The sequence below is a fragment of the Callionymus lyra genome, chromosome 12 (genome assembly GCF_982586985.1).
Source record: "Callionymus lyra chromosome 12, fCalLyr1.hap1.1, whole genome shotgun sequence".
In the NCBI taxonomy this organism is placed as follows: Eukaryota; Metazoa; Chordata; class Actinopteri; order Syngnathiformes; family Callionymidae; genus Callionymus; species Callionymus lyra.
Genome location: NC_141829.1, coordinates 6216652 through 6242774, shown reverse-complemented (window position 1 = coordinate 6242774; position 26123 = coordinate 6216652). Strand labels below are relative to the sequence as shown.

At 37.1% G+C, this 26123-nt stretch overlaps 1 protein-coding gene across 1 annotated transcript in view; it reads left to right on the top strand.

Moving 5' to 3' along the window:
* LOC148068082 (aryl hydrocarbon receptor-like) overlaps positions 1–26123 on the top strand; it is a 57050-nt gene that overhangs the window by 5366 nt on the left and 25561 nt on the right. Inside the window, exon 2 of the mRNA XM_087804489.1 lies at positions 7388–7578. Coding sequence (XP_087660615.1) covers positions 7388–7578 — 191 coding nt within the window. The remainder of the gene's footprint in view (positions 1–7387; positions 7579–26123) is intronic.

The following is a 26123-nucleotide window of genomic DNA, read 5'->3' as shown; positions in this document are numbered from 1 at the left end:
CCCAAAAAGACACTTAAAACAATTCAAATACTCTTCGTCGGTAACGTCCCTCTTGCATTGAAGCCTTGAAAACTTCCAACAAGTTTGTATTTTAAGGTTGTTTTTTTAGGGGACGCTGCTATGCTAGCTGCTAGGCCAACATCCTACTTAGACAGGAAGTAGTCCGGGTTAAATTACGCGTGTCTAGACTGGAAGCGATAGCGATATTTACCCGGAGGTATTTGGATGTTTTTAAGTGTGTCATTTTGGAACAAGATTATCAACCACATCAATTAACTGCGGTTTCTTTCTGTATTTCTTCTTTTTGTCCAAATAAATCCAAATGAAAAACACTTTGTCATTCTAAAAAAAAAAGCATTGAGTAAATAAAGTTGAGTATTTCTTAAAACTCTTCTCCCGTGTTATGCAAAGTCCATTCGGGGCAGCATGCCTATAGGTCTGCTCCCAAAATAAGAAGGTCAGTGTGTGCAGACGTCTGTGTTTCTAAAGATGGGCGACTGTTTCGACCAGAGCTGAAGTTTCCTGGACGGCCAGCTGGGCTCGGCTGCACAAAGGCACTATTGAGCCCGACTGTAAAAAGCTGTGGTCACTGCACATGGGCATTCCGATTCTCATCCAAAAGTTTCTGTTTTATTACGCCAATGGAGTCTCTGTGTTTGGTTACTTTGCAGAGAAGCGTGTTTCATTGTTGAAAAAGGGACTGTTAACCATTCAGAAAATGTTGTAACCAACAAAAAAACCCTTTATGTAACGAGGTGGTTTTTTGGAGTTTTTGAAAATATGATTTTAATGTCACAACAAACTGAATTAAAGAGACAACGGCCTCAGTTTGACTAAGATTTAACTACAAATACATCAAGAATATTGAATAGAAACAAAACTGGATGGTAAATAAAGATTTAAGACCAAAAAAAACAAGATAAGATTAAGTGTATAAATAAAACAACATTTTGAAGTAGCTTGAAGTATTGTTTATGAGATTAAAGTGTATCAAAAAAGCATTACTATGCAACTAAACTCATTCTTAAACACATCCAGCAGAAACATATCAAGACGTATTTTTAGCTTTTCCTAAATGAGACACACATGCAGATGCACTGACAAGAGTCGAGGCAAAATTCCAAGCCACACCCAGTGGTCGGCTACACACTTGTTCTTTGTTTCATTTTTAAAGGTAACGCTTGACAAAGTTCAGTTTAGAGACGCTTCAAGTGGAGTGAACAATGTTTGTGTAGATGTGTCTCCGGTTGTTTTTGTCCCATAAAACATTTCAACGATGTTTTTCTTGCGCTGTAAACTTGATAAATCGTCAAGACTACTAAAGCGACCTTTGTGTGATGTAAGACTAGACTAGACGAGCCGTGGAGCTTATCTTTCTTCACAGCCAGAAGTCGTTGGACGACAATTTGTACTCACCAGCTACTCCGATCTGAATGGCTGTTTCTCTTTAAACCTAATGCTTTAAATCAAGCAGAGTTTCAAAAGCTCTTCTAAGCTTTCCAACTTCCTACATATAATCCATGACTCAAAGGTTGTTTTGATTGTTGTCGGCCAACAAGTGCTACAGTCGCTGGTCTGCTTCGTGATTAGCTTCTGTATTCAATCATTGTCCAAACATCCCTGTTTTTAAAGCTAGAAACAAAAGTAGAAACTATTATTTACATGAATTTTGTCAAAAGCAGCATCTTCAACATTTATCCCAGTAAATCCAGCTTTCTGTATAAAGTGGTTGGATGGATGGATGGATGGATGGATGGATGGATGGATGGATGGATGGATGGATGGATGGATGGATGGATGGAAGGATGGATGGATGGATGGATGGATGGATGGATGGATGGATGGATGGATGGATGGATGGATGGATGGATGGATGGATGGATGGATGGATGGATGGATGGATGGATGGATGGATGGATGGATTAGGTTTCAGATCGAATATAAAAATATATAAACAATATTACATTGTATAATATGCATGCAGTCAAAGAAAAAATGAAGTCCGGCAATGGCTGAGGACGAGAGGATACAGTGACTCAAGCAGCTTTTAAAGCTGATGTTTGGACATATTTAGGTTTGAAAACAAATGAAAGTAGTTACGACTTCGTCAAGAGTCATGTGGTCTGTAAATACTACAACACCAGAGTCGAGTACTGGAGAATGCTACACATATACAGTATACTTGTTACTACACTATCACAACACCAAAGTCAAGTACTCGACAATACTACACATATATCCTTGATACTACAGTATCACAACACCAGAGTCAAGTACTGGACAATACTACACATATATACTTGTTACTACACTATCACAACACCAGAGTCAAGTACTGGACAATACTACACATATATACTTGTTACTACACTATCACAACACCAGAGTCAAGTACTGGACAATACTACACATATATACTTATTACTACACTATCACAACACCAGAGTCAAGTACTCAACAACACTACACATATATACTTGTTACTACACTATCACAACACCAGAGTCAAGTACTCAACAATACTACACATATATACTTGTTACTACACTATCACAACACCAGAGTCAAGTACTCGACAATACTACACATATAGACTTGTTACTACTCTCTCACATCACCAGAGTCAAGAACTCGACAACACTACACAAATATCTTTGTTACTACACTATCACAACACCAGAGTGAAGTACTCGACAATACTACACATATATACTTTCCTACGTTATCGTGATATTTTGCAATTTGTTGTATTGTTGTCCTTGTATGGTATCGCCAGATTGTTGCCAATAAAAACTCCTAACATAGACTATATAGCCTTGAAATTAAATCATAGTCGTCTCTAAACAGGATATTTAAACTTTTAAACGGATCCAGAGGAAAGAGTTTTTTTCGTATTCCCATGAGCCTTCATGTGCACTGTACTCCACTTGAGCATCTGATGGTAAGAAAACAAATTGCAACATATTAGCGGTGATGAGGTACAGCTGGGTCGACAAAGCGTTGGTTCATATTTAGTTGTATTTGCGTTTCTTTTATTGTTTACTACTGCAAGAATGGTTAATGACCACTTTGCACGCCTTGCAATTAGTTAAACAATACCAGGCCCTCTCCCAAAATACCACAGTGCTCCCAGTCCCAGCCTCCCCAACATTCCCAACTCTATGCCTTTTGAAAAGTTACATCTAACTTAGATAAACATGTTTAAAAAGGCAATTCCTTCGACTTGTAAATTGACGGTTGGCGTCTGTTCTCGGTCGTCTCGCCGTAAATCTCGGTCGGGAGGAGCCGTAAGTACCGAGGACTCTCAATCTGCCGTCTGTGTCCGACATGTGTATGGGAAGCATGCTTTCATAAATTTGAGTCGCTGACTTGTCCTGGATCTGGCAGACGCTCCGCCCGCTTCGACAGATGCATGTCAGTGTCTTTACAAGAGTTCAACGAGGGCAGAGACCAGGCTGTCTGGGTCCGGATCCCTGCCTTTCTATAGATGTGGAAAAAAAAAACATTTTTTGGGGGAAAAATTCAGGGAAAAGAGCTTCATGTTTGTCCAACAAAACTCAAAGTGAAACCAAGGACGAAGAAAACGTCTGAATCCAGGTCTTTTTGTTTCGTTTTTTTTTTTTCTCTCTGCATTTCTCAGGAGTGAGATCAGTTTTTGTCAATTCCAGAGAGCAGTTTTCAGACTGTGTTCCCTGCAGAGTATCTGATGACGAGGCTTAAGGCTAAACAGCTTCAATAAAGTGAGAGGGACATCATTAATGGGATTGTGTATTGGCAAGAATCTGATATGTATCACGATGCAGGGGTAACTATACGATATATAGTGATACTGCAGTAACAAGTATATATGTGTAGTATTGTATAGTACTTGACTCTGGTGTTGTGGTAGTGTAGTAACAAGTATATATGTGTAGTATTGTCCAGTACTTGACTCTGGTGTTGTGATAGTGTAGTAACAAGGATATATGTGTAGTATTGTCCAGTACTTGACTCTGGTGTTGTGGTAGTGTAGTAACAAGTATATATGTGTAGTATTGTATAGTACTTGACTCTGGTGTTGTGGTAGTGTAGTAACAAGTATATATGTGTAGTATTGTCCAGTACTTGACTCTGGTGTTGTGATAGTGTAGTAACAAGGATATATGTGTAGTATTGTCCAGTACTTGACTCTGGTGTTGTGGTAGTGTAGTAACAAGGATATATGTGTAGTATTGTTGAGTACCTGACTCTGGTGTTGTGATAGTGTAGTAACAAGGATATATGTGTAGTATTGTCCAGTACTTGACTCTGGTGTTGTGATAGTGTATTAACAAGGATATATTTGTAGTATTGTCAAGAACTTGACTCTGGTGTTGTGATAGTGTAGTAACAAGTATATATGTGTAGTATTGTCCAGTACTTGACTCTAGTGTTGTCGTATTTACAGACCACATCACTCTTGACGAAGTCGTAACTGCTTTCATTTGTTTTCAAACTAAAACATGTCCAAACATCAGCTTTAAAAGTTGCTGGACTCACTGTATCCTCTCGTCCTCAGTCATTATAGGTATCTTGCGGTATAGCTGCGGAAAACGAAATGACTGCTGCCATCTAGCGACAAGAAGTTTAATAACAACACAAAAATATTAACATAGCGTGAGTATTTACATGTTGATTGCTTTTTAAATTATTTATTTCGTTTTACACACATTTATTGATCTATAAACCATAAAACAAACACGGAAACACATATCATATGATTTGCAAGCCAAAGATAAAACTGTTTTTTGGAGAAAAAAAAAAGTGTACAGTGCTGTCGAATATCAATACAGTATTGTTGCAAGGAATATATCGATATTTTCTAACAGCGCTAATCATTTATGGGATACTTTCTGAAACAATCTGCTCTATCTTTTACCAAAAAACAAAAGTTTATTGACGAGAATAAACCAAAGTATTTTAGTGTTAAATAACCTAAGTCTTAACTTTTTTTTGCACGGCCAAGAAAAGTTCAACGATCTGTCCGTCGCTGCTGATTTCCTCTTCGGTTAAGCCAGTCTTTTTTAGACCCAGAGTACATGAGGCGGATCGACCACAGCACTTAAACTCTGTTCGAGTGAGCGCCGGATGTTTGCTTTTCCGGAACTTCTTAAAGCGCAAACAGACGACCCTGGGAAAAAAAAAAAAAAGAAAAAGGTTTTTCAACACAGCCGTGCAAACACAGTTGGAGATCAGTCCAAACTTGACACGAAAAAAGGTATGAAAAAAAGAGGGTTTTGCTGGAAACAAGATCCTCCGTGTCACATGTATGGAGTCAGTTGAGCTGTTGTAGAGTCTGGAATCTTCAGGGCTCACAACAGGTGTGTGTTGCTGCAGCGCTCTGACTCTCCAACACGTGCTTTCACTCCCAGAGCACCATGTGTGTCTGATTTGTGAGTAATGATATGTATCTTCAGCGAGACCCTCTCGGCCTGTATCTTGAACCGGATCAGTGGGTGGTCTTTAGAAAAAAACCTCCTCGTCCACGTCCAAGTCCGAGGCAGGCCGAGTAAATACAGCTGTTTTCGTGGTAAACCTGAGCTTCCATTAGGGCCGAGTACATTAGAACGACTTGTTGTTGCGTCGCATCCTGGTGTTGCTTCTATTCTTGTTCGGCCTGATTGTTTCCTGCGCTCCATGTTTTCCTGTCGAGGGACGTGATGCAGGTTCTTTTGAAAGAAAAAATGCTTTTGATCAGTTTGTTTTTTTGGAATCCATAGGGAAACCTTTAATTGAGATATAAAGTCTGAGGAAATATGATTAGGAAAAGTCAAAAGTGATATAAAATAGAACATTTTGTTTTGAGAAAATGTCCAACGGTAGCAAGTCAGAGAAACTCTATTGAAAATACTGATAATTTAGGGTATCATGGGACTTTTTCCAAATGTATTGTACCCAGATAGAATCTGGCTTTACTACACAGTACATATTATTTACCACTATCCTTCTTAACATCTACATTAATGTTTGTTTAAACATTTTAAAAATTAAATTAACCATGAGACATTCTGGCGATTTTGCTGGAGTCACTGTATCCTCTTGTCCTCAGTCATCGCCGGATGTCATTGTTTCTTCGACTGCTGCCATCGAGTGGCCGAGAAATTGATTGCGAAATAAAAATGAACAAACACTGTGAATATTTGCATGTTATTTTTTAATAAAAAAATTGAACAAGTTTATTTTAAACACACTTTATAGAAGTGTAAAACACAAAAGAACCATTGTGAAAATATATATAATTTAAGAATAATAAAAAAATGAAAAATCGATGTGTGCTTTCATAATGCATCTCATTTATGTATTAAAAGGTAATTTTTCCAATAGAATAACTGGTGGTAACTTCATCCACTATGTTAGTTTCCGAGTAGTCAATTTTTTAGACCTAATTCCCCCCAAAAGTCTAAAGTTGTTGTTTTGAGGTACACTTTGTACTAACTGTACTAAAGTAAGAAGAGGGTTTACTTCAGTGTTTAAGTGAGAAGTAAGAAAGTCACACCACCATTTTGTATTCCTCATGATTCACTGAGAGTTACTCACACGTTTTTATCAGGTATAAATCAGGATTTAAGTTTTTATTTGTTTAGCTTAAACGTGTGTCTTTGACTGACCAGTATTCTTAAGCAACGTATATACAGTATAACAAAGTGTGCCAACTATGCAAGGATTTGCAAATCATTTACTAAATCTACTATTTCTGTTTTTACCTGTGATTCTTTTAAACCATATTTTTTTGGTTAAATTTTGGTTATAATTTTTATTTTCTAATGATTTAGACAAAAGAATACAGTGATTTATTTTAGTCCTGCTGGTGGAAAATAATTGTTGCAGCAACAAATACAAATAATACAAATACATAAGTATCAATGACTAGAACATCAGTCCGTCTTCAACCCCATAAATAACTTTATTAAGACACTTAAATCAAGTTTTCTTAGCAATTATAAGTGAGATTCAAATGTGATTAATTAGATCAATTAATTACTGCGAATATATGATTAATAAATCTCTTTTTTTTGTCTATTTACTAGTGTTTACAAATGTCCGTGTCCAGTGAACAACCTTGTTTTTTTCCCTCGTAAATACTTCCTCGATTGTGACCAATCAACGTCTCTCGTGCAACAACAAGCCATAGGAAGCTTTTAGAGAGTTTTTATCAAAACATGAGTCACTTGTACGAGCCTCTGTTTACGAGTCGCTTCAAAGCCTCCTCCTCGACTCCCGCTCAGATCTCCACCTCTTCGCTCGAGGGCGACATGGCTCGCGCTCGTACGACTCATCGCAGCAAATGTTTCGCCTCCCAACTGTGAAGCTTGAAGAGATGAAAAGAATAAAATGACCGTATCTTTTTTTTTCTACCCTGGCCTTGCAGGAAGAAGGTTTCGGATGGCGTGGAGGTGGTCAAGTCCAACCCTTCCAAGCGCCACCGCGACAGGCTGAACGGGGAGCTGGACAGGCTGACGGAGCTGCTTCCGTTTCCCGAGGATGTGCGTTCGTGTCTCGACAAACTCTCCGTCCTGCGCCTCAGCGTGGGATACCTGAGAGTCAAGAGCTATTTCAGAGGTAAGGGAGGCCTTGTCAGGTGCTGTCAGGTATCGCTTTGAGGGTTGAACTCTCACGTGAACCCGCTGTCGTCGTCAACCGCCGCCGTGGGATTGAAAACAAAGTGTTTTTTCACACAAAAAAAGTCCCATGATCCTTCGCTTTGAACTGTTTAACCAGCTTTTAATTTTAGGAAGGCACCGATAATTTGCCCTTTGCTGCCCCCCATAGCGTTGTCGCCTCAGAGCAAGAAGGTTGCTGGTTCGATTCCAGGCCGAACCGATCTTTTTTGTGTGGAGTTAGTATGTTCTCCCCCGTGTTGAGTGGGTTTACTCCGGGCACTCCGGTTTCCTCCCACAGTCCAAAAACATACAGAGGTTGATTGAGAACGTTAGGAAATTATCCATAGGTATGAGTGTGTGTGTGAATGGTTGTCTGTCTTTGTGTGTCATGTGACAGACTGGCGTCCTGTCCAGGGTGTCCCCTGCCTCTCGCCCTATGATACTGGGATTGGCTCCTGTGACCCCGACCCGGGGATAAAGCGGTAGACAATGAATGAATGAACAAGCATAAGTCAGACTCCTTGTTGTGGTTATAAAATATTACATTTAAGGTACAAAATGAGTGAAAATGTTGTTTTAAAAAAAGTCCAAAAATCTTAATATGCTAAAAAAACAACATTTTGACTGGTCTCCTACCTTTTTTTTTCAATAATTTAATAATATTGTGCCACTATTTGACAACTTTATATCATAAAATATATGACTCTCGGAGGTTGTGTAATAACCTCTCATAAGAACTACAGTAAAACATTATCAAAGAACAACAATGTTCTCCTGGTTGTCCTTCAAAGAACATACAATTGTTTGTTTTTTAAATTCTGAATAGAGGTTAATACTTACTGTATAAGTCTGGGGATATGTTTCTAGTGTGGATTAGTGTTTCAAGCTATGTATTATAGCATAATAACAAGTTTTATAATCACTTGTTTTACAGTCTAAAGTATCGCTTTAATGACCATGATTTGACTACGATCGTGGTCAAGACTGGACGACGCTGTTAATGTTCTACTCTGAGATAAAGTCAATGATTTACCCGCTCAGGTTCATATCTTTGATTATCTTTCGGTCAAATTGGTCCAATCGTTGTTTAGCCAAGATAGGAGATGGGAAAGTTCATTGCGAGTTTTTTTTTTTTTAATGGGTTAGTTAAACAAACAGAGCAAAGTGCATGATACGAAAGCTGCCATTTTATGTTTGGCTGGAGAGAAGTCACTTGAAAACAATGATTATATACAGGGATTGAAATAGTATTTGCCTGGACAGATGGGTACCAGCAAACCTTTTTAAACAATACCTTTGCTAAGATGGTGCCGAAAACACTGCTTAAACCACCAGTTAAATAAACTGTTTATTTCATGACATTATGTTCTACCAGTTGAATTAAAGGGTACGTTTTGTCAAATGCAACAGACTAAGATACACTAGATCAGTATTATTTTTGTGGTATGCATGTATACACACTTATGCTAGGCTAGTTCTGAGAGAAAACATTTTACAAGATAAAAATACACCAAAAGCCAAAATAAAGCAGCAAAGAAATCTGCATGGGGTGGTGACTACAGTTCATAGAACCGGTGTTATATCACTGATAACTGAATAGCAAAGTCGCTAAAGTGAGGACATCCCAGTGGCAGGTGGAAGTCGAAAGATAAGTACGACCGTAATGAAGCTCCTGGTTCTCTTTAACAGGCCACGTCACTTTAAAAACTCCCATATATTTGTCCGACATGCATAGCTCGGGTCGTAAATGCCGCCGTGGATCACTTTCTCAGACTAGGACGTGTTAACTCCGAAGGTCTATAGATAGATGTGGCTGCAGCTGTCGGATCATGAGATGTCAGTCCTGAATGCTCCGCCGAGCCTGGATCTTTTTCGACGTGAAAAGCGAGTTTCGTTTAAGTATTTTTCTGCAGACATGTGACTTTTTAGGAGGCGAGGGATTGGTTAAGTCACCGAAAAGGTGGATTTTCTCTTGCAATATTTGCATACGGCAGCTCATGAATAAAATACAGACGAGACAAAGAATGTCTGTGTTTACTTCAACTTAAAAGTGGGCTGTGAGCTGCGCACCACAATGATAATGATATATATTAACGTCAACACACTAAACTAAGAAGGAACAGGAAGCACCAGTTTATGGGTCGTGTAGTTACGGAAAGCGAGAGTGAAAAAAAACCTAGAAGATATATTTGCAATAATAGATTAAATGCAACAATCATATCTTCTTGACTTATCTTAAAGTAAACAGTTTTAAAAGGAACAATGTGTGCTGTTTTAATAATGCAAGAGTAATAACTGAAACAGGAAGTTAGGTAGGACGTCATTTCCTGTTACACTCACTTCCTGGTCACTCTCTGACAAACATGCATTAACATACACGTATCTTCAGTTGTCTCTTTAAAGGTCTCAAGGAATTGAAGAATTACCTTCTTTTCCATTGTTTTGCCTGTAAACACAGGTAGAAACAGAGCATATTAGGAGTGTTTGAAAACATCAATAAACCTTAATATCACGCTAATATTTTCATGATACTGTTTTGACATTTGTATTAATAATTAACATGCAAATATTGATGCCGTTTGTTTATTTTTGTGTTGCAATTAATCTTCCTGTCAGTCATTTTCTCCTCAACCCGCAAAAAAAAGGAACAATGATATTACTGTGATGACTGAGGACGAGAGGATACAGTGACTCCAGCAGCTTTTAAAGCTGATGTTTGGACATATTTTGGTTTGAAAACAAATGAAAGCAGTTACGACTTTGTCAAGAGTCATGTGGTCTGTAAATACTACAACACCAGAGTCAAGTACTGGACAATACTACACATATATACTTGTTACTACACTATCACAACACCAGAGTCAAGTACTGGACAATTCTACACATATATCCTTGTTACTACACTATCACAACACCAGAGTCAAGTACTGGACAATACTACACATATATACTTGTTACTACACTATCACAACACCAGAGTCAAGTACTGGACAATACTACACATATATCCTTGTTACTACACTATCACAACACCAGAGTCAAGTACTGGACAATACTACACATATATCCTTGTTACTACACTATCACAACACCAGAGTCAAGTACTGGACAATACTACACATATATACTTGTTACTACACTATCACAACACCAGAGTCAAGTACTGGACAATACTACACATATATACTTGTTACTACACTATCACAACACCAGAGTCAAGTACTGGACAATACTACACATATATACTTGTTACTACACTATCACAACACCAGAGTCAAGTACTGGACAATACTACACATATATACTTGTTACTACACTATCACAACACCAGAGTCAAGTACTGGACAATACTACACATATATACTTGTTACTACACTATCACAACACCAGAGTCAAGTACTGGACAATACTACACATATATACTTGTTACTACACTATCACAACACCAGAGTCAAGTACTGGACAATACTACACATATATACTTGTTACTACACTATCACAACACCAGAGTCAAGTACTCGACAATACTACACATATATACTTGTTACTGCACTATCACAACACCAGAGTCAAGTACTGGACAATACTACTCATATATACTTGCTACTACACTATCACAAGACTAGAGTCAAGTACTCAACAATACTACACATATATCCTTGTTACTACACTATCACAACACCAGAGTCAAGTACTGGACAATACTACACATATATACTTGTTACTACACTATCACAACACCAGAGTCAAGTACTGGACAATACTACACATATATCCTTGTTACTACACTATCACAACACCAGAGTCAAGTACTCGACAATACTACACATATATACTTGTTACTGCATTATCACAACACCAGAGTCAAGTACTGGACAATACTACACATATATCCTTGTTACTACACTATCACAACACCAGAGTCAAGTACTGGACAATACTACACATATATCCTTGTTACTACACTATCACAACACCAGAGTCAAGTTCTCGACAATACTACACATATATACTAGTTACTACACTATCGCAACACCAGAGTCAAGTACTCGACAATACTACACATATATACTTGTTACTGCACTATCACAACACCAGAGTCAAGTACTGGACAATACTACTCATATATACTTGCTACTACACTATCACAAGACTAGAGTCAAGTACTCAACAATACTACACATATATCCTTGTTACTACACTATCACAACACCAGAGTCAAGTACTGGACAATACTACACATATATACTTGTTACTACACTATCACAACACCAGAGTCAAGTACTGAACAATACTACACATATATCCTTGTTACTACACTATCACAACACCAGAGTCAAGTACTCGACAATACTACACATATATACTTGTTACTTCACTATCACAACACCAGAGTCAAGTACTGGACAATACTACACACATATCCTTGTTACTACACTATCACAACACCAGAGTCAAGTTCTCGACAATACTACACATATATCCTTGTTACTACACTATCACAACACCAGAGTCAAGTTCTCGACAATACTACACATATATCCTTGTTACTACACTATCACAACACCAGAGTCAAGTACTGGACAATACTACACATATATACTAGTTACTACACTATCAAAACGTATTAATATGGTGTATCATAATATCGTAATACGCATAGTATCACCAAATCCCTGCCAATACACACCCCTATAAATAGATGCAGAATACTGACGATATATTGAAGCTAGTTGTGAAACAGGGACTCGTATCTTAAAGGTCGGACGTTGCAGAACTGGAACCATAAACAAAAAAGGAGGACGGGTTGTAACTCTCTCCGTCTGTCACGTCTTCTCAGTGTATGCTAAACCTTCAGGCAAGTCGAGACCAGACAAATAAATGCTGCCCATAGAAAAAAAAAACAAGAGTGTGCTCTTGAAACCGGATTGAAGTCGAACGTTGGAACGCCGGCTCGTAGATCTGACAAGCCAATCAGGAATGACAAGCACGCAGGAATTTTTGTTTTAGGAAACAACATATCCTCAATGCATGTAACCTCACTCCACCCTCGGTCCCTCTCATTGTCTCTCCGTCTCAGAGTCGCTCTGACGGACAAACGCTCTTTTTTAATATCGAGGCGATCATAAGGGAGAAGACGATGAGTCAGGATCGCTGGGGAACGTTTGCGTTGTGTAACGACTGCAAACTGGACAAAAGTACTTCAGTCTTTTCTGTCCACAACTGACCAGATCATCCATTTTAGATCCTTTTTTGCGACAAAAGCTCAGCTGTCAGTACCGGATTTGAGCGACTTCCTGGCAAATAACTGAGCGGCCTGGATTCCTTTTTTAAAGGTGTGTCTTCCATTGTCTTCGACAGGAACAACACAACCCTCTCGTGTGGATTTTTGAACTTCACTCTCTTGGCTCTTTAGACGCTATAATCTCTTCGTTTCGAAAACCAGGGTTTCGAAGCCAGGCCGTGGTCACGGACATCCCCGGTAATTCAGCCTTGGGGTTGAGTCAGAATTAGGATTCACGGCCATTTAGCTCGACGCCACGGCGGCTAATAAGTGTTTACTCGTCAGATAAGTCAACCCTAAGTCACCCTCTAATTTAGGAAAACATACGAATGTGAATATGATAAAAAAAGGAATTCTTAGAAAAGAATAAAACTAGTACAAATAATGCGGCAGAGAAATTAGATCCAAGATTAACTTGTAAGTGTGTTTGTTTTAATTCCATTAAAGTCGTCACGCGACTTCCCGTCTTTCAGCAGCCAGCCTCTAGTGGACATTTGATGAACTGCAGCTTTTTTTGCACTTCCGAATGGTTTCCCTTTTTAAAAAAACTATATGTTGACCCTCGCTTAGAACACACCAGTGTGACATCATGCAGTAAATTAAAGTGATGATCTAAAATGAAATTAGGAACTTGTTTGATTGGTTTATTTTCCTTTTTTTTATTTCTGTTTGCCCGATTAATAATTAATCCTTTCAAGTTTTCAGTTTGGTTTGTCAAACCAATAATTGGGTGAAAAATCTTCCCCAGACTTTCTCTTGAACCATCAGTCTCTACTAAAGTGTATTTTAAAAAATGAAATTGTTCAAAAATAAATAAAATGCCAATTTGAACAGACATTATTGTTCAGAAATTTGGGTCTATTTTATGTTTCAAGGAGAGATAAATGGTTTGAACTTTAAATGTGAAATCAAGATGCATTTCAACTAAGTTCCTAGTCTATATTAAAACCTTTTTTTTTGTTATTTCTTTTTTAAGAGAAGAAGCTGATCTTCCGTTGTAGTCTTTAGAAATCACCACTGTAATTGAATCAAAGTTTGACTTTAGTCTTAGTACACGGTATTTCATATCCAAAACCTCAACCTCAAGAAGTATTTTTTTTTAATGCCAAGATGGCAGCACTGCTTCTTGAGCTCCCAAGTTAGTAAGTAAGTAATTATTATTTATTTATTTATTTATAAAGCGCTTTTCCAGACCAGGGTCACAAAGCGCTTTAACTGAGATTATAAAGTGGTGAAAAAGCGGTTCGCATGAGGTAGATGTAGTAGTGTCAAATGATGCGATCAATTGCGATCAATTGCGATTAATTCCTTTTAAATCAGGAAATTTAGATGAGATTACAAAATACATTAATACATTAATTAAAGACAATAGTTAATACAACACTTTTATTTTTAAATCTCTTGTTGCAGCTGTATTTAGTAATCAGTGAATTATATTATTATGTAAATATATTATATAAAAAAACTGCCAAAAGTGAACTTGAAACTGAATATCAATCAAAATTCTAACATATATTGTTGTGACCTTTAAGCTCCTAGCCATTGTTTTAGGCCATTAAAACAACAGATACTGTATGTTCCATACAAGCTTAAAAAAACAGCACAAGATGTTTTTCTTTTCATTTTGTTTTACTAAAAAAACATCCAGATTCTGTGTACGAAAAAACAGTTGTAAACGATCAAACCAATGGAAATAAAAATAAATAAAAATACACACAAGATAAATGCTGAAGAGACAAACAATAGCAATAATAATAATGATATAATTATTATTATTATTGCTAATGTTCGTCTCTTATGCTGTTAAATTGCTGTCGAACACTACGTGGTGAAATGAAAAATCCATGGAACTATCGAGTCTATTCCTTCATTGGTCTCAGGCTCATCTCTAAAACAGATGTCCCATTACAAGCCATGTCTACTTCACTCCCAGTTAAGTTTAAAACCAGAACACTTGTTGTGTGTGTCGAATCAATTGATTGACAGGAAGTACAGGAAGTACAAGTCACCACCTCGGCCTTTATTTAGAACAGACAAGTCAGCACAAGGACTTTTTTTTCCTACTTTAGAGAGGAACGATGTTTGGATTCGATCGCTCCGGGGGTTGAACGTAACGAGGGAAATGTGACGACGGTTTTGGACGACTAACCCGGGTCGGTCCGGAGTCTTGTGCATGTTCTGGTGTCTTTACGTCGGGTGTGGATCACATGCTGGATCACACTGGTCATGTGGTCTCCGTCACCCTCGCGATGTACGTCCGCTGTTCATGCTCTGTTCTCGCGGACTGGGATGTGAAATCAAGGGAAATGTGTGACTGATTTAGTCATACTTGTGTAGTTGTGTGTGTGTGTGTGTGTGTGTGTGTGTGTGTGTGTGTGTGTGTGTGTGTGTGTGTGTGTGTGTGTGTGTGTGGTCTCGTCTTAATGTCAACATTTTGGATTTTCTCTTGATCCCTGAGAGGTTCTCAGTGCTTATCTTTTAAAAAAAGAAAAAGATCAAATGATGCGATTAATTGCGATTAATTCATTTTAAATCAGCTGTGAGATTAATTAATGTCGGTCAACACCAGCGAACAAGGACGACCAGTATCAGCAACACTAAGTGGACTTTGACTCGCAACCAACTTTCTCTTTCGGTGAAAAACCAGAAAACAGTGGAGAGAAAAAGGAATTAATCGCAATTAATTGCATCATTTCACTCTAAATCTACCTAAGACAAACCACTGTGTGTGTGTGTGTGTGTGTGCGTGTGTGTGTGTGTGTGTGTGTGTGTGTGTGTGTGTGTGTGTGTGTGTGTGTGTGTGTGTGTGTGTGTGTGTGTGTGTGTGTGTGTGTGTGTGTGTGTGTTTGTCGTCTCTTCTCAATGTCAACATTTTGGATTTTCTCTTGATCCCTGTGAGGTTCTCAGTGCTTTTTTTTTAAAAAAAGAAAAAGATCAAATTATGCGATTAATTGCGATTAATTCATTTCAAATCAGATGTGAGATTAATAAATCTCGGTCCACACCAGCGAAAAGGACGAGGAGAGAAAAGGGAATTAATGTCAACATTTTGGATTTTCTCTTGATCCCTGTGAGGTTCTCAGTGGTTATCAATTAAAAAAAATATAAGATCCAAGGGGTATCAAATTATGCGATTAATTGCCATTAATTCATTTTAAATCAGCTACTTGTAGGTGAGATTAATAAATCTGGGTCCACACCAGCGAACAAGGACGAGTATCAGCAACTATAAGTGGTTTTTGACTCGCCACCAACTTTTTTTTGGGTGAAAAAACAAAAAACAGTGAAGAGAAAAAGTCGATTTTTTTGGGGGGGTTTATTTTATTTCACAGTGGGTTACTTACATTTTTTCTTTTGGTACGAGATCTCTTGAGACCCGAGCATTTGTCTGGTGTGTATTATTATTTAAAAAAAATATTTCCATTGGTTTGATCGTTTACAACTGTTTTGTTTTTCGTACGCAGAATGTGTTTTGTTTTTTTTAATCAAAAAATAAAAACACCCATCTGTTGCTGTTTGAAAACTGGAACATACAGTATCTGTCGTTTTTCCAGCATAAAACAATGGATAAAAAGCTTCACACTTTTTGTTCCTTCACTGCATTCTCAGGAGGTTAAAGGTCACAACAATATATGTTATAATTTTGATTGATATTCAGTTTCAAGTTCACATTTGGGCGGTTTTTTTATATAATATATTTATATAATAATATATTCACTTTTTACTAACTACTGCTGTCCGGAGAATAAATAGTGTTACATTAACTATTGTCTTGTAATTAAATTAATCTATATTGTAATATCACCTAAATTGGCTGATTTAAAAGGAATTAATCGCAATTAATTGAATCTATCATTTGACTCTAGATCTACCTCAAACACAAAACCACTGACTTTTTCAAACCACTTTATCATATCAGTTGTCAGTTGTCAGTTTTGGTTTTATTTTACAAATAAATTGATCTAATTAATCTATTTATTAATCTCACATGAATTAGATGATTTAAAATGAATTAATCGCAATTAAACGTACAGATGATACCTGATACCCCAAGATCTACCTAAGACGAACCACTGTCTTTTTCACCACTTTATAATCTCAGTTAATTTTTTCTTTACAAATTAATTGATCTAATTAATCTATTTATTAATCTCACATGAATTAGATGATTTAAATTGAATTAATCGCAATTAAACGTACAGATGATACCTGATACCCCAAGATCTACCTAAGACAAACCACTGTCTTTTTCACCACTTTATAATCTCAGTTAATTTTGTCTTTACAAATTAATTGATCTAATTAATCTATTTATTAATCTCACATGAATTAGATGATTTAAAATGAATTAATCGCAATTAAACGTACAGATGATACCTGATACCCCAAGATCTACCTAAGACGAACCACTGTCTTTTTCACCACTTTATAATCTCAGTTAATTTTGTCTTTACAAATTAATTGATCTAATTAATCTATTTATTAATCTCACATGAATTCGATGATTTAAAATGAATTAATCGCAATTAAACGTACAGATGATACCTGATACCCCAAGATCTACCTAAGACGAACCACTGTCTTTTTCACAACTTTATAATCTCAGTTAATTTTGTCTTTACAAATTAATTGATCTAATTAATCTATTTTTTTAATCTCACCTAAAAGTATCTGAGAAAATCCCTCACATTTTGTTATTTTATTTAATTTATTTAAATTCATCTGTGTTTGACTGCAGCTATTGCTTGATCAACTCAAGCACAAGAAGATCAACACGGATTCTTTTTTTTTAAGCAAACATAAAGAGTGAAAATGAATTAATCGCAATTAATCGCATCATTCGACACCCCCCAGGTCTACCTATAACACAAACCACTGTCAATTTTTCTATTCCATCGCTTCATGATCTCAGTTCATCTTCGAGTCATATTTACCCAAAAGAAACCAAACACCACAGATGGTTTTAGCAGCTTCTTCGGGGGTTAAACCCCAAATGTGGACACAAATCTAAAAGTGAATATTGGAAAACGTTGAGAGGTCACGATGATGAGGGTAACAGAGCAGCTAATAATCATAAATACAGACTGTCTAGGGTTTCAATTACACCGGGGTAAAAATATAATGAGGCCCGACGGTGGTTTGTACAGTAGACTCATGATACCAAAAAAAAAAAAAGGTCAATCGGGGACGTTTAATTATATTGAGGTTGTTGTGGTTTTTCTCCAGAACTCTCATTTCCTCCGGCAGGTCAAAATAGGTTAATAGAGTCAACATGAGTAGAAATAGCTTGTGAGTAGAGCTGCACCATATTGGAAATATATTACTGTAGTGTAGGTCCGGGGGTTTAAAGAAGGAAAACGATATTTCACTTTAGTTTATTTCTGCCCTTTCGGTGCCGACATGATCGTAGAAAAATATCACTTATAACGCTCAGTCTCGCGGAACTTGCGTCGGTTTCCCTCTAAAACTGAGCGACATCAGAGAGGAGCCGCCGGCGCGTCGCGATATCACCAAATCAATAATAAATCCACCTCCTTGTACACGCACACATAACGCTTTATAAATGATGCTAACAACTTAGCTCGTTAGCATACGGTGAAGACGCACACATAACATGTTATAAATGATGCTAACAACTTAGCTCGTTAGCATACGGTGAAGACGCACACATAACACTTTATAAATGACGCTAACAACTTAGCTCGTTAGCATACGGTGAAGACGCACACATAACACGTTATAAATGACGCTAACAACTTAGCTCGTTAGCATACGGTGAAGACGCACACATAACACTTTATAAATGACGCTAACAACTTAGCTCGTTAGCATACGGTGAAGACGCACACATAACACTTTATAAATGATGCTAACAACTTAGCTCGTTAGCATACGGTGAAGACGCACACATAACACTTTATAAATGATGCTAACAACTTAGCTCGTTAGCATACGACCAAGACGGACGAATTACACTTGGTCGGAAGTTCAGGATCTTAAGATAAGAAAACAACTGAGATGAGATGAAAAGTTCTTACAATATGTTGCTTTAACAAAGGAGGTCGAAAGAGACGAGTGACTGGATCACTAGTGTTTGACTAGATCACAAGTTTTACGTATTAAGTATTACTTCTGTGAGACGCGTCTCCATAGCAACCAAGCCTAACAAGCTGCGCCGCACAGTTCACAGACGGACGGCGACGTAAACAACAACAAGACATAGAAGTACAAATTGACAATTCAATTCATTAACGCTCGTTTTGTATATGCATTATCGCGATCTCAATATTTTTCCGATACATCGTGCAGCCCTAGTTGTGAGTTTGTTTGATTGAGTAATGAAAGAAAAAAAAAAGACAGATGAATGACATGAAGGTGTGGATGAATCAAAAGCGTCCTCTGTGCTTTTGTTGGCACCGGCCGAGCGTTGCTGGAGCCGCCGACCGCTGACTTGCCGACACTTGCGTGGGAAGACGAGAAGATCCGTCGCTGTGCAAACGTTCATGTTTTGACCCGAGAGCGAGAATCCGGCGGCGTTAGTTTACGTAGAGAGTTCCTGTCGGTTCGGCCGCAGGATTCCGACGACAAAAGACGTTCAAGTGCGTTATTGTTTCATCCTTTCGCTGGCGACGTTGTTTCTCTCTTTGTGTGTGAAGTTATTAAAGGAAGCTTAACTGTGCCATTCAATCGCGGGTGAATCATCCGTTTCATTTCCTCACTTATAACAACACGTATTTATCCTGTCGCCGTGGTTACGGCAAAACACAAGGGCTTTGAAATGATCGTGATTTAAATACTAATGTAACACAATCATAAGCTTTTGTTCTGCTCGTTCTTTTTCACAAAGATAGATGTTTGACGTCCCTTAAAATAAATTCATTTAAAACAACACAAGCAGAAAATGAATGGATGAGATTTCGCAGTAATATGAGCCGCCATTTTTTGGATACAATTTTAAAAATCAAGTTGTCCTAAAAAACAGTTTAAAAAATAATTCAAATTGATTTTTAAGATGACCTTTTTCTTTCGTGTATGTAAACTTCTTACTAGACTTTTAAAGTATATTTGAGTATTCATTAGAGGTGGATGTCAAGAGCTTTAGGTAAAATGGGGAAACTGTCTTGTAATTACATAGTAATTACGAAAAAAAACATGTATTTGGTAGATTTGAACACATTTTAAGAACGTTAAATTATGTTGTTTCATATTACATTTTAATTACAAATAAGATAATTTTGAGTTCAGTTCAGTTGATTTAAGCATCTTTTCAAAACGTAATATGTATGTTAAAGGTGTTTTTAATAACATTGTAATTACAAAAAACATTTATTTAGTAGATTTGTACATATTTCAAGAACTTTAAATGATGTTTGTTATTACGTTGTAGTTAAAAAAAAAAGAAATTTAGTAGATTTTTACACATTATAAGAACCTCAAATTTATGTTGTTTGTTATGACATTGTAATTACAAATAACTGTATGGGATTGAGTGGAACTCATTTAAAGAACACAAAATTACATAATTACATTATAATAATGAATAACAATGTATGCAATATGAACATCTTTGCTGAACGCAATGTTTGTTAGTTTTAATTACATTGTAATTACAAATGTATTCCGAATTGATTCGAACAACTTTTTAAAAACATTATGCTATTAATAGTAATTACAATGTAATACAAATATTACTGCATTAAACGCCTTTTCAGAAAATAATATGTATTTTAGTTGTAATAACAATGTAATTACAAGTAACAATTTTAAGAAGGTACATTTATGTTATTTTTAATTACATAGTAATAAAAATAACACTGCATTCGGTCAGAATGTCATATATGTGTTGTTTATATTAACAATGTAATTACAAGTAACAATTTTAAGAAGGTACATTTATGTTATTTTTAATTACATAGTAATAAAAATAACACTGCATTCGGTCAGAATGTCATATATGTGTTATTTGTAATAACACTATAATTACAAGTAACACTATTCGGTTGATTTGAACATCTGTTAAAAAATATGGTATTTGTTATTAAGTTGTAAATATTTATCAAGTGTTTCCACTTTTCCTAAAGCTCTTTATGTAAACCACCGAAAAGACCTTGAGCTTTTTATAAATTCAAGACTATAACCCCTCAAAGCTTCTCCTATAAAGCTTCATTAATGCATAATAATGTCTTTTTTAAACCAGAAAAATGTACTTTTTTGCCACTTTGAGGTCAACCTTGCAATTGTTTAGTACAATCGAGTACAACTTACCATGAATCATGATCATAAAAAGTTACACATCGAGTCGTACAATCTGAAGAGAAGAGAGTCTGAGACGACGAGAGCCAGAGAGAGAGAAAATCCCATATTAAAATAACATCTTTCTTCTTCTTTATGCCCTCAAACATGTCATTTGTTTGACATGTTTTGATGTGGTGAAGGAAACATGCCTCACAGAGCGGCCTCTGTAGTTACCACGGCGCTGAGTCAACAGGCTGAGTTCTAAGGGTGGGTGTGGTCACTGGAAGTTCTCTGCGCCGATCGCGGGGTCGGGCGGGTTCATACGAGAAGAACATGTTGCAACTATAATTAGGACCAATTACAACTGCTGTTTTATAAACAACCAGCTTTGATATCACGCCTCCGGACTCATCCCATAATAGTCGAGCAGTGGACGGTGTGTATTTTTAATTATTTCTTGATACCTTTTTTGGAAGAAGAACTGAAGAATTTTTCCTGCAGGCGAAAGTGTGTTTTGGAAGGAAATCAAATACATAATTGTCGCAACAAATCAAATTAAATGTCAGTTTTTTTTTTAAATGTTGCATCAATACAAGTACAAATTAAATGCAATATATTATATAGTAAACTAGATGAGATACATGCTATAGAACAATTATTATCATGACCTAAGGCACAGATTTAAAATTAATAAATCAATCAAATAATTATAACATTATTATTATCATTATTATTACAGTAGAATATATAGAAAAATGATAAAATACAGTGTATTAAATTAAAGTATTCGTTTTTTATATATAAAAAATGTTTCTTGAATTTACTAAACTAAATAAAATAATACATTTAAAGTTTCAAAATGAATCTGAGGATAAAAAAAACCTGTGTTAATATTCACTAAAATAATATTAATAGGACAAAAAGTAGTTAATATTTGTATCCATGAAGATGAAAATACTGTTGTTTGGCTGGGCGGCAAAGCATTACGGGAGCTGTTCAGGTCTTTTTGAATAAAACTGTAATAAAATCATGTTAGAGACTCAATGTCTTTGTTCATTTTTTTTTTTTTTCTTCATAAAACTTGAATAAAAAGAATAATCTTTACCTCGTAATCTACCACAGGGGCCAGAAATATTTTTTACAATTTTTGTTTCAATAGCTGTTAAATTTATCCCAATATTAAAATAAAAAACACACACATTATGTCACTGCAACACAGCAGAGTGTGTCCAGTAAAAGTCAAAATAGTTGGTAGTAGCAGACGTTTGAAGATGTTATTATTCTCAGCAAGAACCTCCAACATGTGTCGTTTGGACTGATTTACAAAACCACACTTTGAAGACACAACATCAACATCTGAAGTCATCCCATAAAAATAAAAAAAAACGCAGGTATCGTCAGAGCAACACAACAAAAAAGTGTTGTTTCTTCTGCTCTTACGCTATTTAATGAAGTATAAAACAGATTTATACGCAAACGCACGTGTTTTATTTCTCGTTTCGTGGTTTATTGACGGCGTTGGATGAGAAGCGGAGCAAAAAAAAAACAAAAAAAAACTGATGAAACTTTTGCGAAATGTTGCCAAATCACTTACACAACCTCAGGTTTTTTAATTGTCGAGAAGACTTTACACAACCCGTGGGCAGATGATGGATGCCGTCAGTAATGGATCCCCAAACACACGGCGGCTTCGCTTTTTTTTGTCCTGCACACGAAACGATCCAGAGGGTTCTGACGGGTCCACAAAACAAAAAAAAAACTTTAAACCCGGGGCTGGGCGTTCAAGCGTCGACATGCCCCTCGACTTAAGATAAAGATTCCGCGAAGAGAAAAGACAGAAGGATAAAAGAACAAACATAAGCAGTTTTTTTTTTTTTTTTTACGTTAGATTTAAGAGCTGATACTGTAAAGTTATTTCTTGACGACGCCATTGGCCGAGGAAGGGGGGGAAAAAAAAACGGGGGCCGTCCTTTTTCATCGCGTGACTTCATGAGACAGCGCTGGATATTTTTGAAGGCTTTGTGGTTCCCTGCTTACATATTTGTGTGACGCTGTTAGAGAGAGGAGAAAAAAAAACAAAAAAAAACAGTTTCTAGGATCATTGAAAACATCCAAACGTCTGTTAGCAATCAGAGCCGATGTGGTAACGTTTCGCTATCATGTCGTAGGTTATTCGGGATGACACACACACCAAAACACACACGGAGATGGATGTGGAGTTAGCAGGCGAAGATGACGACGGAGGGCCCGGTCTTGTCGGTAACTCTATCTCCGACGTGTCGGGAGATATTTCACTTCGTTCATGCCCCGAAAACCTTTAGGGGGGCGACTCACCTGCCAAACGCTTTCGGTTCGCGAAGAGAGGAACGAAGACGGCGCTTTTTTTTTTGCTTGATCCCAGACTTTCCTTTTCATGATGTCGTGAGAGTAGCAGCAGTAACCGAGCCACGTTTTTCTTCTTCTTCTTCTTCTTTCCTATCAACCTCCCGGGATTCAGATGACAGGCTGAGATCTCTATCCTCCGACGTTCACCGCGGTCCAAATAAAAAAGGAGTGTTTACGTGATCGACAAACCTCAGGAGTTTTCGACGGAGAAAAACTTTTTTTTTGTTTGGCTTTAATACACTCGAGTCACGCAGAGTATCACGATCCAGAACAATCTGGACCGACTCATTACGCTAGTGATGGACTGATGAGGTGTCGTGAAACAGTTCGGAGGTGAAGGTGAAACAGTGTCTTAATGTTAAAAGGCCACTAGATGTCACTCTCTGCTTTAAAATCTTTGGCTCTGATCTACTAAGTCAATGAAACTTGGCATCATTTTTAAACTTAGACTGCCATCTAGTGGCGATTTAAAGGTAAGACACTGTTTCGTGACACAGTGGCTTCACGAGGAAACTGTTTCATGAGGCCTCGTTGACACCTCTTTAGTTTTAAACAACTCGTGCTAAGCGTTACCGAGTGTCCACCAAAACTGCGTTCACGGCTGTGGGACGGAGACGACTGTTTCATTCATTTCCGATCTGGCTTTAAAGTAATTATTACCCCCAACATTTCACCAAGTGTCGGGCTGATGAGGTGTCATGAAACAGTTTGGAGGTGAAGCCATTGTGTCATGAAACAGTGTCTTAATGTTAAAAGGCCACTAGATGTCACTCTCTGCTTTAATATCTTTGACTCTGATCTACTAAGTCAACGAAACTTGGCATCATTTTCAAACTTAGACTGACATCTAGTGGCCTTTTAAAGGTAAGACACTGTTTCGTGACACAGTGGCTTCACGAGGAAACTGTTTCATGAGGCCTCGTTGACACCTCTTTAGTTTTAAACAACTCGTGCTAAGCGTTACCGAGTGTCCACCAAAACTGCGTTCACGGCTGTGGGACGGAGACGACTGTTTCATTCATTTCCGATCTGGCTTTAAAGTAATTATTACCCCCAACATTTCACCAAGTGTCGGGCTGATGAGGTGTCATGAAACAGTTTAGAGGTGAAGCCATTGTGTCATGAAACAGTGTCTTAATGTTAAAAGGCCACTAGATGTCACTCTCTGCTTTAATATCTTCGACTCTGATCTACTAAGTCAACGAAACTTGGCATCATTTTCAAACTTAGACTGACATCTAGTGGCCTTTTAAAGGTAAGACACTGTTTCGTGACACAGTGGCTTCACTATGAAACTGTGTCATGAGGCTTGGTTTACGTTTTTGAAAACCACCAAATTCGTCGTTTGGTGTCGTCCCTCTCAACAAGCGTCTCAATAATGGGGACCTGAACGACTCCAGCGATGCTTTGCCGCCCAGCCGACCAATCACAGCTGATCGATGACATAATCATTTAAATACAGTATCGTTGCGACCAATCAACTCCACAGAGCAGTGTGTAATAAAATAAAAGGCATCATTGGAGTTGTTGGTTTTGTCGGCACCTTAAGTAAAGGTGTGTTTGGTAATTATTTTCCGCTAATGAGTTCTGTGGGTTTTGGTTCTGCTGTTCAAATAAATCACATGTTTGATTTAGTGTGACATTGACAAGGAACCGTGATTAGCTTAACTACACTACACTCAAATATATTTTATTATTTAGTACTATTTGCAAATAAAAAAAATCCACAAGATGGTGACGCATTTTCTTATAAATTATGAATTTTTTTTTTTTTTTTTCATTTGTCAAATATACATTTTCATTATTTGGGAGTTTTTCAAATCCGTTTATTTTGTGATTATTATTGTAATGAATCAGGTATTAATTTGTCACACGAGTCAAACGCACAGGAAATAACCCAAGAAGCCGAAAGGGAAATGTATAACGATATAATGATAGCACATGCTAGCGTATTACAACGAGTACAGACATGACGGTTTGCCTTCAAAATAAAAGCATTTAGAAAAGTATTTTGACGTTAGAAAATTACTTGTAATTGTAATCAATTATTACATATGATATGTTTACAAGCAGAACATACTTACTAACTACTTACCAAACTACTGTCCATCATGGATCACAAGCAGTGAACAGAGAAGCAGAGCATGGATGCTCCTCCCATGATGCAACACTAATAGACTCAGGGACTCATTCGTTCCTCGTTTTATTGGACTTTATAAATTTGAGTTTGTGGGCAGTAGTGAAAAAACGATTCTATTCCATGTTAATCTTTTTCTCAACATTATTTACTTTAAATCTATGTTCTTTATACTTGCACTTTGTTCATCCCTAGCACTTTGTTCATTTCTTTGCACTTTGTTCTTGTTATTGTTTTTATGAAACTCGCTGTATCGAACTGGAAACCCAATTTCTCGTAGGAGGGATTACAGAAGTCAGTCTATTTAATCTATCTATTAAGTACTTTAACTACGAAAAGATCCTATTTTATGTTCAAGTCAGTTCTCTTTTCGGTGAAGCAGGTTCGCTTGTTTGGGTGCTTTTGGATTCGTCACACATTCTGGTGGGATTCGGAATTTGGCACAGCTGTTACTATAACAAAT